General features: G+C 47.7%; 3 protein-coding genes across 3 annotated transcripts; 1 reads left to right on the top strand and 2 right to left on the bottom strand.

The window, feature by feature from the left end:
• Positions 1-1,239: 1,239 nt before the first annotated feature.
• LOC117857842 (CASP-like protein 4U1) lies at positions 1,240-4,160 on the top strand. The gene is made up of 3 exons (XM_034740724.2): positions 1,240-2,961; positions 3,336-3,471; positions 3,585-4,160. The coding sequence occupies exons 1-3, from the start codon at positions 1,814-1,816 to the stop codon at positions 3,771-3,773; spliced, it is 1,473 nt and encodes a 490-aa protein (XP_034596615.1). The 5' UTR covers positions 1,240-1,813; the 3' UTR covers positions 3,774-4,160.
• Positions 4,161-4,250: 90 nt separating this feature from the next.
• Positions 4,251-6,682, bottom strand: LOC117857844 (probable glycosyltransferase At5g03795). The gene is made up of 4 exons (XM_072294005.1): positions 5,885-6,682; positions 5,662-5,792; positions 5,042-5,390; positions 4,251-4,937 (listed from the first exon to the last, which is right to left on the bottom strand). Exons 1-4 carry the CDS (start codon positions 6,242-6,244, stop codon positions 4,251-4,253), a joined length of 1,527 nt encoding a protein of 508 aa, XP_072150106.1. The 5' UTR covers positions 6,245-6,682.
• Positions 6,683-7,058: 376 nt separating this feature from the next.
• On the bottom strand, positions 7,059-10,971 carry LOC117855862 (carbonic anhydrase 2). Its single transcript, XM_034738262.2, has 8 exons — positions 10,500-10,971; positions 10,331-10,392; positions 10,191-10,239; positions 8,653-8,769; positions 8,488-8,541; positions 7,957-8,042; positions 7,624-7,729; positions 7,059-7,468 (listed from the first exon to the last, which is right to left on the bottom strand). The coding sequence occupies exons 1-8, from the start codon at positions 10,641-10,643 to the stop codon at positions 7,334-7,336; spliced, it is 753 nt and encodes a 250-aa protein (XP_034594153.1). The 5' UTR covers positions 10,644-10,971; the 3' UTR covers positions 7,059-7,333.
• Between the last annotated feature and the right edge of the window lie 5,081 nt (positions 10,972-16,052).

Here is a 16,052-nt window from a genome sequence, read left to right as displayed (position 1 = left end):
ATGCTTAATAATATTTATAAACCTTAAAAGCTAAAACGATCTACAATTTGGAACGGAGGAACGGAGGGAGTAGCAAGTTGTTGCAGTTTGCACTCTGATACCTTACCAACGCCGTGCGGCTCAAGAAAGCTTAAAGCTACAAAGCATTGCGTCGTGCAGCTTTGGGTTCGTGACATTTGGCGTTTCCGCGTAGCTCATTCTGCGATCTGAGTCGCCAAAGCTAAATTCTGTTGTTACTGGTGATTCGAAAAGCTTCTATGGATCGGTGATCAGGAATGGCAGAAAAGAATCTGAAGGCCTACAAGGTTTGGCTTGCCTGAGTGAGATACCTTAACCACTAAGGTGTGCATGGCACCAACTCACCTGGCCACCCTAGAAGGTAAAGGGGAAAAAAAGGAAAGCGGAAAAATCTAGCACAAGCCCCCACCGGATCAAAGCGCCTCCTTTTCCCAAAAGCAACTCCATCACGCTGCGCATCATGGGCGTCTTTAGCACTAAGCTGCTGCCGAACTGGTAGACACGCTACACGCTCGCGCTCTGCCTTTACCGGGAGCCCCGGATATTCCACGTTCCGCCGCAGCACTAGTGCATTACTGGCTGACTGAATGATGCTTTTGTTTTGTTTTTCTTTCGTGGGAAATCTTTGTCAAGTTGGAGACATATTTGCACACGACACGTTCACGTGTAAAACGAACTGCTGTTCTGCGAAATTCATGTGAATTCGTCGCGTTCGAAATTCATGTGAATTAGTGAGAATATTCTGCTGCCTCGCGACGATAGCAATGCGCTGGCTGCGACGTTCTAACATCAGGTCCCACTTTGAACCTAATTCTTTTCTTGTGCCTAAATTAGCGTAGCCCCATCCTTTTCATGGCCCAAGATCCTCCACGAAACCTCATTCAAGGCACCTATACATAATTCCTGCATATATGCTGTGTTCCTGTGCAGATATGTTTTGTTCCCCCAAGAATATGGTAGTTGATGCTACTTGGGTGTTAGAAATTGAAGACCAGTGGGGTTCTGCAAGACAGATGTTGTTTTCAAGCTCCGTAGCGTTCATGTGAAGCCAGCAAAAGGGAATCGACAACTACCTCATTTGCTGATGACGCGGTTCGATTAAGCTGGATGATCATGCATGGTGTCTGCCTGTATTTCCAGATAGGTCTTCCGCCCTACCCTACTCCCTCTCCAACTTGTGCAAACGAAACAAGAGCCGCCAAGAATATGATAGGTTGACTGCCCATTTGTGTGCCCCAGCAAAGACGGTTCCCAGTCGCCAACCGACGACGTGGACACCGCAATTATTTTTTAGGATGGCCATCGCGCCATGATTCTGCGATGCCAGCCCAGCAAAATCAAGCATGATGTCGCGACCAACGTTTCTAATTGACCTGTGTCTCCTCCCCTCGATCCGTGTCACCTTGCATGAACCCGAAATCAGGGGAAAGGGAACGGCCATGATTCCCGACGCAATCGAGATGATCGTGTTCGGTTTTATTGGCGTGGCACGGCACAACGCCGTTTCTGCGGCCACTGACAAGATTGTAATTTGTAACTGGCTAACTGCTGCTGCGGCTTGGAGTGCTCTGCGCGGAGGCAGCAACGGATGGATCGGCGGCGGTGAAAAGGTTGCAGAGCAAAGCGCGAGGGAGGGAGAGATAGGGGGGGCGACCGGCGACGGAAGGAAGGAAGCGCATAAACATGGGAAAGCTACACGTAACCTCACATACATAACACGGCCACTCCTCCCCTGACCCTTCCTCGCTTGATCCCTTCCTTCCACCCGTCCACCCGCCGCGCGCGGTGTCGCACCATGCCGTCGACGCCACGGACGCCGGCGCCGGAGAGGCCGCCGCCGCCCGTGCCCGCTCCCGCTCCTCCTCCGCCTCTGGAGACGCCCCTGTCGCCGTCGCCCTCGTCGCAGCCCGGGGAGGAGTACCACACGCCGCCGCCGTCGCTCGACGCGTCGCCGCGGGAGCAGGCAAGTTTCCCCAGCGACGGGAGGGGAGGAGGAACGCCCACCAGGAACCCGTCGTTCGACTCGTCGCCGCGGGAGGAGGCCTGCTTGCCCAGCGACGGGAAGGGATGGGCGCCCGCCAGGAGCCCGCCGCTCGACGCGTCTCCGCGGGAGCAAGCAAGTTTCCCCAGCGACGGGAGGGGAGGAGGAACGCCCACCAGGAGCCCGTCGCTCGACGCGTCGCCGCGGGAGCAGGCAAGTTTCCCCAGCGACGGGAGGGGAGGAGGAATGCCCACCAGGAGCCCGTCGCTCGACGCGTCGCCGCGGGAGCAGGCCAGCTTGCCCCGCGACGGGAGAGGTGGGGCGCCCGCCAAGAGCCCGCCGCTCTCGCCCGTGCGCCTCCCCACGCCGCACCTCCTGCCGCCGCCCGCCTCCCCCTCCGCCAAGAACGGGCAAGAAGGGGGCGCTGCGGGGGCTGCGGCGCCGGCCCGCCCGCAGCTCCGCCTAGCGACGGGGCTCCTCCGGACGCCGTCGCAGGGGTCGCTCGCGACCAAGTCCCCGTCCCCGTCGCCGTCGCCCACGCCGCCCTCGCCGCTGACTCCGGCGCCCGCGGCCAACATCAACAACAAGAGCGGCCAGAGCACGCCCAAGCAGCGCGCGGAGACCTGGAAGCCGCCGCTGTCGCCTGCAGCCGCACCGGCGATCGCGGTGCCACACTTCGACCCCGCAGAGGAGGCAGTCACGTCGCCGCTGCGCCTCGGCAAGCCGCAGCTCGACCACCGCCAGCAGCAGCGACAGCAGCACGCGGCGGCGGCGGCGGCGGAGAACGGGGGATCGGTGCCCCCCGACGTGGCGGCCGTGGCCGCGGTCGGGGAGAGGAGGCCGCTGTCGGTGACGCTGCGGCTGGCCACGGCGGCGCTCAGCCTCGCGGCCTTCTCAGTCATCGCCAGCGCCCGGACGTCCGGGTGGGCCGGCGACTCCCACGCCCGCCACCAGCAGTACAGGTCAGTGATCGCCACTTGCTCACACGTTCCGTCTCCTCCCGCGGTTTCTTTTTGCCGGTTTCGTCGGACGTGTCCGGTTGCTGACGGTTACGGGAGTTGTGCTCGTACAAGAATATTTTCTTTCTTAAAAACAAAGAAGAAAATAAAAGAAAATTAAACTGAGCGCAACACATCGGACCAAATCGAGCAACTGGGTAATGATTTTGAATATTTTAAAAACTAGCAACCTAAAAACTATCTATCTACCTAACATACCACTTGGTCGAGTTCAAGTTCGTATCCGGTCCATTCAGATCATCAGATGTTTCCCTTCTTTCATTCTCTCAAGGTAAAGTAATAAAGTTACATTCCTGTTCTTGGCAAATTCATGGCAGGTACGCCGTCGCAGTGAACGTGATCGTCTGCGCCTACTCGATCGCGCAATCCTTCGGCGAGATCCGCCGCCTGATCTCACCCACGTTCATATTCCGGAGCAGGCCAAGCTACTACTGCAGCCTGTTCCTGGACCAGGCAAGTGCAGTGCGCCGCCCCCACTCATTCCTGAACTGAAACCGCTCATGTACAAGGGACTCGACTGACTGAACCCGTTGGTGCTTCGTTCGGCGACGTGCCGCTTGCCGCAGGTTCTGGCGTACCTCCTGATGTCGGCGTCGTCGGCGGCCGCGTCTCGCAACGACCTGTGGGTGTCGAGGTTCGGCACGGACGCCTTCAACAGGAAGATCAGCAGCGCCCTGTGGCTGTCGTTCATCGGGTTCCTCATGCTCGCTCTCAACGCGCTCATCTCCACGGCCAATCTCTTCAGCATGGTCTGAGCCTGACAGGGTAGGGTGATCGCGCCATGCCATTGTTGATTTGTTGGAATCCAGTACCGGTTGTACAATTTTGGAGTAAATATTGCTGCGGATTAGCCGGAGGTATACATCCGACACGCTGCTTTTGGTACTGGGCCATCAATTAGTACGCTTTATCAGGGGCTATAGAATGCAGAGCAGCAGAGGTTTCTATACTACTAGTTCATGTCAGCCATCTCCAATGTCAATTTTCTGTGCTTAACCGGTCATTGCGCTGTAATACGTCAGATCGAGCTACGCACGTCAGATGATACGTCCTTGTCGTTCTGTTGCAGCTCGGCTGCATGTGACACTCCTTTTTTGGTGCAGTGAAGTTGCCAAGAAATGTAGCCTGCCTCTGTTTACAGACTTTGTACTGAACCAAGCTCAATCAAGGGACGATCCCTAAAAATATCTCTCAACAAGCATCTCAAGAACCTAAGCGATGTCTTCTATAATTCAGCCGTCGAGCTCCACCTGGTTCACTCTGCTCAACCAGATGGAGTGCAGGATCATGTGGAAGAGGTCGTACTTAATCGGCCTGGCGTGCCACAGGAAGTGCCGCTGCAGCCGCTTCACGCAGCCGTGCATGGCCACGTACCTCCGGAGCGGGATCCCCTGCAGGATCCTCTTGAGGTCCGGTATGTCCTTCTCGGCGACCACCACCGAGAAGGCGCTCCAGTCCAGCACCTCGCTCAGCGGCAGCACGAAGTTGTCGGCGATGATCACCGGCACGCACTCGTAGTAGAGCGCCTCCACGATCCGGGGGCTGTTCACCTCGTACCCCATGGGGCACAGGCAGAAGCGGCTGTTCTTCATGTGCTGGATGTAGCTCATCCGCCGGGACACCCTGCTCGGCAGCAGGCTGTACACCCTCATGTCGTCGTCCCGCCCGTCGCCCCAGTGCCTGAGGAGCTCCGGCCGGACCCTGCCGTGCACGTTGCCGGCGAAGAAGGCCAGGATGCCCCGACGGGACACCGGCAGCCCGCCCACGTACCGGAGAGGCCGCCTCGGCGTCCGGATGGTCGTCTCCGGCAGGGAGACATCTTTCCCCGGGGTGAAGATCCCCTCCGAGCTGTCGGCGTTGCACAGCGCCTTGATGGCGTTCTTACGGAGGTCGCGGTGCGAGGTCGCCGTGTAAGGTCCCTGCAAGAACCCAAGACGTAATGGTCACGTTCAGATGATCAGTTCTTGAGCTTGATCGAATTCTAGTGGTATTGATCGAGAGAGCTTAGCTTATAATGTATTACCCAATCGTGGCAGGCGACGAGGAAATGGTCGGCCCCTCTGGTGCGATTCCAGAAGGGGTACTTGTTGGCGAGGCCTCTGACGAAGTTCCTCAGGTACACGGACAGCGGCCTGAGGTCGTGGGAGTCGGGCACGTAGAGCGTGAGCCTCAGCTGCTGGGAGCTGTAGGGCAGGTAGAAGAGGTGCGCCTTGCTGGGGTCGGCGACGACGTGCCGGCGGCTCTCCTTGAGGAGCTTCATGAACCAGCCCTCGGAGGCGTAGATGCCGCTGAGCGGGGGCGTGTGGAAGATGGGCCTCCGGCCGTCCTGGTAAATGTAAACTTTGAGTATCCGTTCCATCAGTTCATAGCTCCTGGATGATGATCACATTTGCTACAATTATGATAGGCGTTTTGTCAATGCACGGGATACAAAATGCCGCAATCCGTAGAAAATTTTAAAGTTCATTCACGATATGTTTTGCAAAAAATGGCAACATGAAATGGAATCAATAGCAGGCGTCGATTATGCAAGGAACATGCCAAAAAAACACGCGAAAAAGTTGGAAGCTCCTCCATTTTCGGAGGAAGGGAAGAAGCACCGCATGCGTCCACAATTGCTTGGATGAGAACCGCCGGTTTTACCTCTTGAACTGGGAGACGTTCTTGAACAGAGGCGCGTACAGGTCAGGGTCGTCGAGCGCCGGCTCAGCGTCGCGTATCTCCCTCTTGGCGTACCGAAGCGCCTCCTCCGGCGCCATCCTCCAGTACGACGGCTGATCCAAAAAACAACACGGGCGAACGCGAATGGATTGAGATCACTACGAGCGAAGAAACTGACTCTTGGAACACGCCAGCTCTGCCTCACCTCTCGCTTTCGACGCCTCACGGCGGGCGGGGACGGCGGCGGAGGGGGCGGCGTGGCGGGTGCCGGAGGCGCTGGCAAATGCGTTGGTGGCGGCGGCTGGTTCGCGACTGACAATCGTACGGTGAAGTCAGTTGTTGTTGTGGTGGACGCGCCGGGCGTGGAGGGCAGGGAGAGGGTGAGCAGCGCCGTGGCCGCGCCCGCCGCGAGGAGGCACGCGAGCGCCGCGACGCGGCAGCAGGCGACGGAGGACGTCGTCGTCGCGCCGCGGTGGCGGTGCCGGCGCCGGGACGGCCCGGTGTGGGAGGCGGCGGACGAGGGTGCGGCGGCGGAGGGGGCCGCGAGGTGCGGCGGTGGCCGCATCGGTGGGAGGCGGAGGAGGAGCGGAGACGGGCGGCGAGGAGGGAAGAGCGCGCGGGCGCATGCGTGTGGTGTTTGTTCCGCTTAAGTTCTAAACGCTGTGACGCGAAAGGAAACGCCGGGATATGCGGCCGTGTTCTCTGGTTGGTGTATTTGTTTCCCCCTTTGCGTTGGCCGAGCGAAAGGCAACTTTGGGAGCCGCGACGGCGCGCCGCGCTCCGGCGGATCGGAGGCACTGGGCACTGCCGCACTGGCAGCTCGCGCACCGCCCTGCCGCAGATGAGGGAGGTTCCGCACGACGGCAGCACGGTCACCCTGTCGCAGAGAGCAACGGCTGGCCGCGGCAATATGCCAATATGTCATCGCTCAGCGTAGCCGTGACGTGTCCAGACGTCGAGCACGAGCATCCTGGTCCGCCTTGCGACCCGCTGCAAGCCTGCCGTAGAAGCAGGGCAGCTCAGGTGATGTCCAAAATTTATAAGCTGCGGCAACCTTTGGCTGCGAAAATACCAAATCGGTTCAGCCAATTCGATTGGGATATGCATCCAATCAGGTCAGGCTGAACACAGCACCGAGTCATGCAGGTTGTTCACAAGTTTCTGTTGCCAGTTTGCCAAGAGGTACTAGCTTCTTCTTCTTCTTCTTTTTGAGAACTTGCCTGAGCAAGTATCCACGCTTTTCCAGAGGTATTAGCTCACATCCACGCTTTTCAAATACAGCATTTTACCTTGCTCCAGATGTGGACACGGACAACTGGGATTCACGTTATCACGTACATGTAAAAACTTCTCCAGAATAACAGGGACTGGCCTGAAAGTTTCCCTAAAAATAGATCAAGCTTTAATCAGACACGTTCCGAATCCATTAAAAACTGCACACCGGGGCCAAGTTTTCATCTCCAGCGTGAGTAGAAATATTTTTCTACACCCGTAATACAAAGTATGGAGTGCACACAGCACATTAGAATCGCACCCCCTTGTACTTGCTGTTCAACTTGAAACAAAGAACACCTTTGCATGCATACTGAGCAATGCCACGTCGATAACTCTTTATATACAACACACATTGGCGCCATTTTCATAACCTCAGCTGTCAGGCATGCCACGTCTGGAAGCTGCCATGGACAAAGTCGTAGCGAGCACCAATCAGCTTGAGCGTTCCCTTGCCCAATTTGTCCTTGACGAATGGGTAGGTCGTCAGGTTTCTAAGGGACAAATTGACGGCCTCCTGCACAGCATTCAGAAATGCAAACAATGCCACATCAGTGTCTAATCTGATTGGGAAACAACTACTAGTACATGTGGGAAATTTCAGTCACTGTGGTTAGCAGTGAGATAAATCACCAAACTGAAGTACTGAAAACCAACTTTTTTAATACTCACAATTTCCAACATGGTGCATTGGTCATCAAAAGACAATAAGGCATGTTCTCGCTCCACCTTTTTCTTGATAGCCAGACCGATCTTGACCCAATTGTCAATGAAGTGGCTAAGAGATAAAATGAAAAGAGGACAACTTATTAGAACAAGAGTGAAAGACACGATGTCATAGAAGCTTTAGATATTAGTACTGTACAAACTGCTTGAGTCAAGTTTTAACTAACTCATTTGCTTGGACCTCTTTGTCATATACAGCTATACATGTTTTGTTTTTACCAGTAAAATAAAGATAAAGGAGACAGATCAATTTGGAGCAAGATTAAGACAATTACTTACTAGGTTTGAGGTCTATCTTCCTTCAGAGAGAGGAGTTCCCTGATTCCACCACAGCAGCTGTGACCAATAACCACAATGCACTTAACCTGCAAAAGCGTGTATCAAGTAGTGCTTTCATGGTAAGAAGAAAATCACGCCTCTGATAATTTGTAGAAGGCAAGATTATGTGAGCACATAGTATAGCTGCCAATATTGTTGAATTCTAGAACTTTTCTGTTCCTGTGGACAGATTACAGTGAGTTAAGAAAACACATGTAGGTATACTAACCATAACGATTCTAAATAAAAAAGCTATGAACCTACCATACTAGAACACCAACACATGATAAACAATATTTACCTTCTTAAAACATGCTAACTATTAGGGAGGATTGCAACAGTATCCTGCTGTGCAAACAGTTAATTTGATTGGCCATATGTGCTATTTGTTTAGTTTTTCTTACAATTCACTGACAAAATTGACCCCAAACTTAAATGGATGTTCGGAGAGTTGGAGAGAAGAGTGCTATAAGTCAAACGGGGGAAGTTCACCTTGAGGATGGTCACAGCAAACTCAATGGCTGAAGCAACGCTGGAGTGCATATTCTGTGGTCAGACATGAATCTGCAAGTTAGTTGGTTATACCTTCAAATGTGCAGGCCAAAGTTATTAGTTCACGAAATTAAAATGTGAAAAATATTCTCCACAAGCATGAACCTGATGGTAGGCCGGAACAAGGCCGGCAATGTTACGGACAGTAAAGGCATCTCCTGGTTTCAGGTCGAGGATCACTGATGGGCATACACGAGAGTCAGAGCACGCAAACACCATGTACTGCAAGCAAGAACAGATTAACCATTAAGCCAGAGAAAAAAGACCCTTGGTATAATAGAAGCACAGTTTTTGCTGAAAAGAGCGCAAGAGAACAAAGTGGAACTATCCATGTTCCCTCCTGCCTAACATATTCAGAAAATCAATCAAAGTTGTTGCATGGTAAAGGAATGAAGTCTGACAAAGACGGGCAAGAAAAACAAGCAGGAATGCCAATAAGAAGACACAAAACAGCATGAAGCTGTGCTTTTATGCATTTCCTTCTCATCATCAGAAGTGTGCCAACCTGAATGAATATAGTACTGATACCAATCAAAAGTATGCAAATTGTTACGGTCCTTGGTTATTCTGCTAGAGCTCCTGGTTTCAAGTTCCACCTCACAAAGACAGTAGGTTACCTCCAGACAATAAGCTAGTGCAGGCCTCCTATGTTGACAATAATGAAATCATATGAACCGCGAACTAACCTAGGAACACATGGCCTAGTGGATTCTATGTAAAGATATGTATGATGGGAGCTTGAAAAGAAAAGACCAATTTGCCTCATCTTACAGATATATCACAAGCGTATTTGTGTTGTGTATTTGGAGGCCCAGCTTTTGCAAATTGCTCCAACCGCAAGAACATGTCCTCGATCCTCAAGACAGTGAGTTTTCTTAACACATAAAGAGCTTGGATACCAGGTGATGGGGAAATATGGACACAAATTGCATTTTAGATGATAATCAGCTTTTGTCGCTCTCACTTGGAACTCTTGTTGTTGTACAAGAGCAGCACGAGGATCACCATGCTTTGTGATTTGGCCCCGTGGGATGGATGCAAAGTGCAATATATCTAAAGTACACGTATTTTATTTAGACTGACATGCCCAGGACAACTCATTTATGTTATGATGAGACATTGAAACCTATTTTGCTTGAAGAAATTGGTGCTGGTCCAGCACAAACTGCCCCAAAACTGAAGTAAGCTATATTGCCCTTTCTTGTAAAGACAAATTTCTTCTTAACTGAAGAATTTCAGATTAATTTCTGCTTTTGATTTTTCATGCAGCATCAATTGATGAGATTTCCTAAACGGCCATCACTATAAAACAGTGACAGAAGCATGAGACCATAAGTTTGGTTTCTAGAACATAATTAATTCAACACCTAGAGTTTTTTTTTAAAAAATAATAATCAGACTCTCTTCAATAGATTTTTCTATGACGACAAGCAGTGTGGGTTGAACAACCAACAAGCAGAAGTAATAGCAGACTATTCACGTCTACCAAACAGGCAGTTCCATTTTTTTAGGAAAAAAAACTCTACTTGCAAAAACTACCAGCGAGCTAGGCTTAACAGATATACACTATGCATGATCACACCCTAAATATACTTGAACAACCAAATGTAGGGCTTTTCATGCATCAATTTGATGGTGCATACCTTTGGGGACTGAGCAGACTTGAGCGGCCCGAACAGCATGGGGTTCTTACTGCCAACAGCCACCACCAAAAAAGAACGAACTGAATCAGGAACAAACTCAACCCAGAAACAGAATTCCTCGAGCGTCAGATCATACTCACTCATAAATAGTCCTCTTAAACGTCCTGAACCCAGCCCTCAATCTCTCTGCAGCACCCAACCCCTGCAGTGCACACAGCAGCATCAGCAGCAGCCGTCAGACAACAAGGGGAAAGGGAAACAACACAATGCTGCCGGGCGACACGAGAATTGCAGCAATCGGGGACTGGCCTCGCTGTAGGTGACCATCTGAGCTGGGTGGTGGTGGTGGCCGGCAGCGCCCGATCCGCTCCAGATGAGCGGCTCCCGGGACGAGTGCATCGGGTTCTCCCGCGGCGGCTTGTGAGCGAGGAAGCAGCAGCAGCATCCCCCCATCGCCGATCGCGAGCCGCTCGAGGAGGGAGAGAGAGAGAGAGAGATAGATAGATAGATCGATGGAGCGGTGGGCGCTCATGCCTCGTTGCCTCTGCCTGATTCGGGTTGGACTGTCCGCGGACCGCAGGGGAAGAGAAGAGGGTCTTGCAGTTTCGGTCGGGATGAAACCGAACTCATGAGCTGGAATTCGGCAGGATGGGAAGCTTATCCTGTAGTATTCCTGTTCGCTTCGATTTGGAATTTATTAACCCTAGAGGAGTAGAGGATGAACTGCGAAGCACTGAAAAGGTGATTGCGATTCGAGTTCAGTTCAGGATCATCACGTAGGCCCCGCCGCAGCTTTAAATCGGGGCAGCGACGAACGAAAGCATGAATCTGGCTTAGGTTCGGCCGAGGCCCACCTTCCTCGACGATGACGTCGTCCACGTGGGTTCTAGGTCCGCTTGGCACGACTTTGACACGTGAAAAAATAGTTACTCTACCTTATTTGGAAAATCAACTTTTTTTCTCTGACTTATTTAGTAGGAAAACGTTTGGCAAAACAACTTCTCCTAACGTTTTAGATTGGAAATGAGATGTCAAATATCCAAACTACCCTTATATTTTTTTCTCTTTTCATTTTCATTTTCTCATCATTTTTCTTTCCTTTTTTATTTCTCTTTTCCTTCTCCTGTTCTTTTTCCCCCTCCTCTCTCCTTATCCGATCGACTTCTTCCCTTCTTTTCTTTCCCCCCTCCTCTCTCCTTATCCGAACGGCACCCGCTCCTTCGCCCCGACCCTCCTCCTCCGACCCTCCGCTGCTACCTCGTCGGCCCCAGCTCCCTTCGCCACCGCCCCTCTGCCGCCACCCCACCGCCCTGGCTCCCTCCGCCGCCAACCCGCCGACCTGGCCCTCCAGGTACGAGGAGGAGAGCGCGTCGCCGCCGCCGCCCTCCAGGTACGAGGAGGAGGGGTACTTTGGGGCAGCATGTCCATGTATGGAGGAGAAGCCGTGATGAGCCAATTTTTTTTGGCTCTCGGAGCCAGTTTTTTTTGGCTCTCATACCGTGCGATGGCTCATCTCAGCGCGATTTCGGGAGCTTCTCCCCTGAAGCCGTTTTCGCTCATGCCGTTTGGCACGGCTTCATCAAAAGCCGCTTGAGAAGCTGCTCGATGAGCCGTGCCAAAGGGAGGCTAAAATGGAAAACGTTACAGCACGTGGAGTCGCTCTTGCCTGGAGAGCGCGGGGCGTGTATACATGCCGCCTACTGTCACCGAAAAGATTGTGATGAGCAGCCCACCAATTACAAGAGGAAACAAAATTACAGCCCAGTTTGTTTCTTTCTTTATTTCTTCAGACCCTTAGGAGAAGTTATTTTGTAACTTTATTTAGTTTATTTTTTTAATATATATCTAATCAGTAACCCCTCCTGTTCCTTGAAAAAAATACAGCCATCGCATGCTACAGTCTCACTGTTCCAGTGCATGACCTGGGATGAAAACATCTACGGAAACTATTGCAATTGATCGGGAATTTTGCCGATTTCACTATTTAATTATTCAGTAGCAACAATAATGTTATTGCGGGAAAGTCTCCTTGAAACTGTCGCTTTGCTTATAACTCCTTTTTGCGTTGCAGTTACACTGTCAGCCAATCTACCGTGCAAACTCCTGCATACATTTCTCCTATAAGATTTTTCTGAAGAAGAAATACGATTGAAAGGTGTATGATGCACTCTCACAGATTTTCATAAAAACACTGCATAATCTTGACATGCTGAGATTAAGTTGCTCATGATGCACAGCAGGTATGATGGATGGCCTTCTTATTGTTATCTGTCTGCACGTATGTAACCCAGTTCCACTTGCAACTCCTTTTACTGATGCAATGCTCCCTTCCTTGCGCCTACGAGACCTGCCACGCCGAGATAGAAGGTGATAAGCTGATGGGAGAATCGTGCTTAGAACTATATAGGTGTTCTAGTTTTGTAAAATTCCGGGGATACAGCTCATATTTTTCAGTTATTTTGCATTTTTCAGCTTGAGAATTTGTGGTGTGCTGATCGTTGGGATTAGCTCTTCACCCTGCTCCTGCCATGCTCCTATCTAATGCATCATGTCAAGCTTAGACCACAAAAGAGCTTATGTTCTGATTTTTAGAGTGCCAAAAACACGCCACACATTATGTATTTATAATGTATTGCAGGTTGATGAAACTTCCAAAGCTGGTATGTTAGAGAGAGAAATTTTAGGGCTGGGTTTTTAAGGTACAACTCTAAATTCATTTCATGCCAGTTGGGTAATGGTAACTAAAAGGGTCAACGACTTCCCTATAATTCAGAAGGGACACTATCTTTTGAAAAAGGGAGATTAAATTCATTCTATAACAGATCATGCCGTGCATTAAATTCATTCCATCATGATGCTTGCAAAATATTGAGTGCTTACTAATAAGATTGCTAACATGTTGGAATGAATTTGTCGATCTAATATGAAACAGACTTAATGATCTAAGTAAATGCTAGGAGGGGGCGATGATGCAGATGTTATGGTGGCAAGATGTGGTGTCGAGGAGGTTGCCGCTGGTAGCACGTCAACGTGAAGCTACAGTGAGACTACCTTACCAGCGACTAGGCGATAGAAGCAGGCCGACAACAGAGGCGCACAGGGAGTCCAAGTGGAGCGAAAGGAAGCTGATGAATTTCCACCAAGTTATATTGTGTTTACATGCAAGATACCTAGTAATTCGTATGCATATTTTGGAATATGTACATAGAACAGCATCTATCTCCATATCATTACAAATATTTTGTATGATATTAATGCTCATAGCGAAAATTCGTTATGCCCATATCAACGCATGGGCACACACCTAGTAATAAAAGAAATCCTAAAAATTCATATTTAAATACGGTAATGGTCAGAAATGATATCACTTATACGGAAATGATTAGAAAACGTGCCACGTAAATGAGATTTCGATTATGGTTTTCATCCTGTTGCATGCATGCATAAATTACAAAACCGATGACATCATACCAGCATACCACATGCAAGCAGTTTCAAATCTAAAAAAAATCATATATCTCAAACCAAACATCCAAATTAAATTCTGATTACACCAATAGATTTATTAGGGTAGGATCTTCAAAATAAAACCCCAATTGACTATTTTTTTGGATGATTTTTTTTAAAAATATTTTTTAATATGAAATATTAATTGAACAAATAATTGAGCTATTATTTCGTAGAAACAAAATGATCAACAAATGATTATAAAAAATAAAATATTAAATATCAACAATAAATGATTCTGTGATGTGAATAAAAACATACAAACAATAGTATATTACATTGAAAGATTTAAAACTTTAACCGTGTCGCACAAAATAGTCATCAAGTTGACAAATTTTTCAGATATGCACGCCTGAGACGAACTTAAAGAACAAAATAATTGTACATATTGAACAGATTATATAAACTAACAAAATAAATATGTATACACATGGAATAAATTATACGAACTCGCGGAACAAAATAGTTTTATACATCAAACAAATTATATGAAATGATGAAATAAAAGATCTATATACCTCAAATAATTGTAGAAAACTCAGAGAATAAGTATTTATATACCTTGATCAAATTATTATTAACTCACTGAACAAAACTTTGTCCACTTGGAACAAATATGATAATACAATCTATGAGTCTACATAATTGATTAGTTTAGTCTATAAAATGAATAAATAAGTCTACATCATGAATAAATTAATCTATAAAATGGCTCCATATGGGAACAAATAATTTTATACACATCGTGAAAAATATTTTTTACATACGAACAAAATTATAAACTTCCTGTGTATCGAAATATTTGTGGTTGCTGACTTTCTCATTCATTATGTAAAATTACGAATACCATTCGTTGCTGACCATTTGTCTTATTCAAAAAATTATGTAAGTATCATTCATTTTGTTTGTGACTTATAATACCATCAAATGTATTATAAGCTTCACTTATCTTGTCGCGTATTTGCAATAAATTTTGAATAATAAGAATAGTCAAAAGTTGTGAGAAAAATTCAGTAGCGACAAATATTTTGATACGGAGGGAGGACATAGCTAGTGGTACAGAAATGAAAAGAAAAAAAGGGAAATAAAATGAAAAAATAAATAAAAAAGATAAATATATAGAAAAATAAAAGAAAATTTTTTATAAAGAAAAGGAAAACTTAGTGTTACCAAAAGAAAAGAAAATAAGAACGAAAAAGTAAAAGCAAAAATGAAAAAGTAGATTTAAAAAATTAAATATGAGAAAAGTAATAAAGGTTATTATTACCAAAAATAAAAGTAAAATGAGAAGAAAATAAAAGATAGAAAAAATAAAAATAAAAAGAGAAGGAAAAAGGAAGGAGGAAGGAAACAAGAAAAAGTCTATTACAGTGGACCTCATTTACCTCCACAAAAGGTGAAAGTAGCAGTTAACAATGAATATGGGCCGGCTTCTTCTTCACTTCATGGGCCAAATTGCTTCCGGGTTGAATTCCACTCCTACCTATGCGCACAACAGATGGCTATGCGACAGGTAGGCATCCACGGAGCACACAACGCCGTGCGGCCTGACCCAAGCTACCAACCAGCAGACCCCGCACGGTATGCACCCGGTTTTGACGGACCACCACTGTCAATTAATTTGATCCGCAATAATTTGTTTCAATTTGGACTGAGCATGCACATAGGCTGAGGTAGATGTCGAAGTGGATCACGGCGTGGAGATGCTAAATTAGAGTTTTTCAGTAAGCATTCATATTTTTTAAAATATGGTAATTTTATCTTGGAGTGCTTGTTAGAATTTCCGTTTGCACTACCTTATTCATTGCGATAAGTTCTATAAAACTATATGCGTGATGCATATATTTCAAAAAAGTGTTTATGTGTTTGCAACTTATGTTGATGTGCAGTAGTTAGATATGTATTAAGTGTGTAGCTACACATGTGTCACTTATTAATAAACTATATAAATAAATTGCTAAAAAATAATTTTACAAGATGTTATTACGTATATGAAGTGTCTACATAAATCGCTACATTATCTCTACATAAATTGGTACATTGTCCCTATATAAGTCGTCGCATTATCGTTGCATAAGTTTTAAGGATATAGAAGTTGTCACAAATTCTTTACGAATTTGATATTAATAAATTGACACGAAATTGTTGTGGAAGTTAAAGGTGTAATAGACGTACAAGTTATTGCATTGTGTAGCATAACTTGCTATTTGTCCTTGCGTTATTTTCCTCTAGATAAACTAGTGGATTTGATACATCCAAAATACGCTATAAGTTGATATACAGTTTGTAAATAAACTGGTATCAACATAAATTGACAATTGTATAAAATAACTTCAAAACATATTAAGTATGTGT

The sequence above is a fragment of the Setaria viridis genome, chromosome 5, assembly GCF_005286985.2.
Source record: "Setaria viridis chromosome 5, Setaria_viridis_v4.0, whole genome shotgun sequence".
Classification (NCBI taxonomy): Eukaryota; Viridiplantae; Streptophyta; class Magnoliopsida; order Poales; family Poaceae; genus Setaria; species Setaria viridis.
The sequence above is the reverse complement of the archived record's forward strand: the minus strand, read 5'-3'. Positions and strand labels throughout refer to the sequence as shown.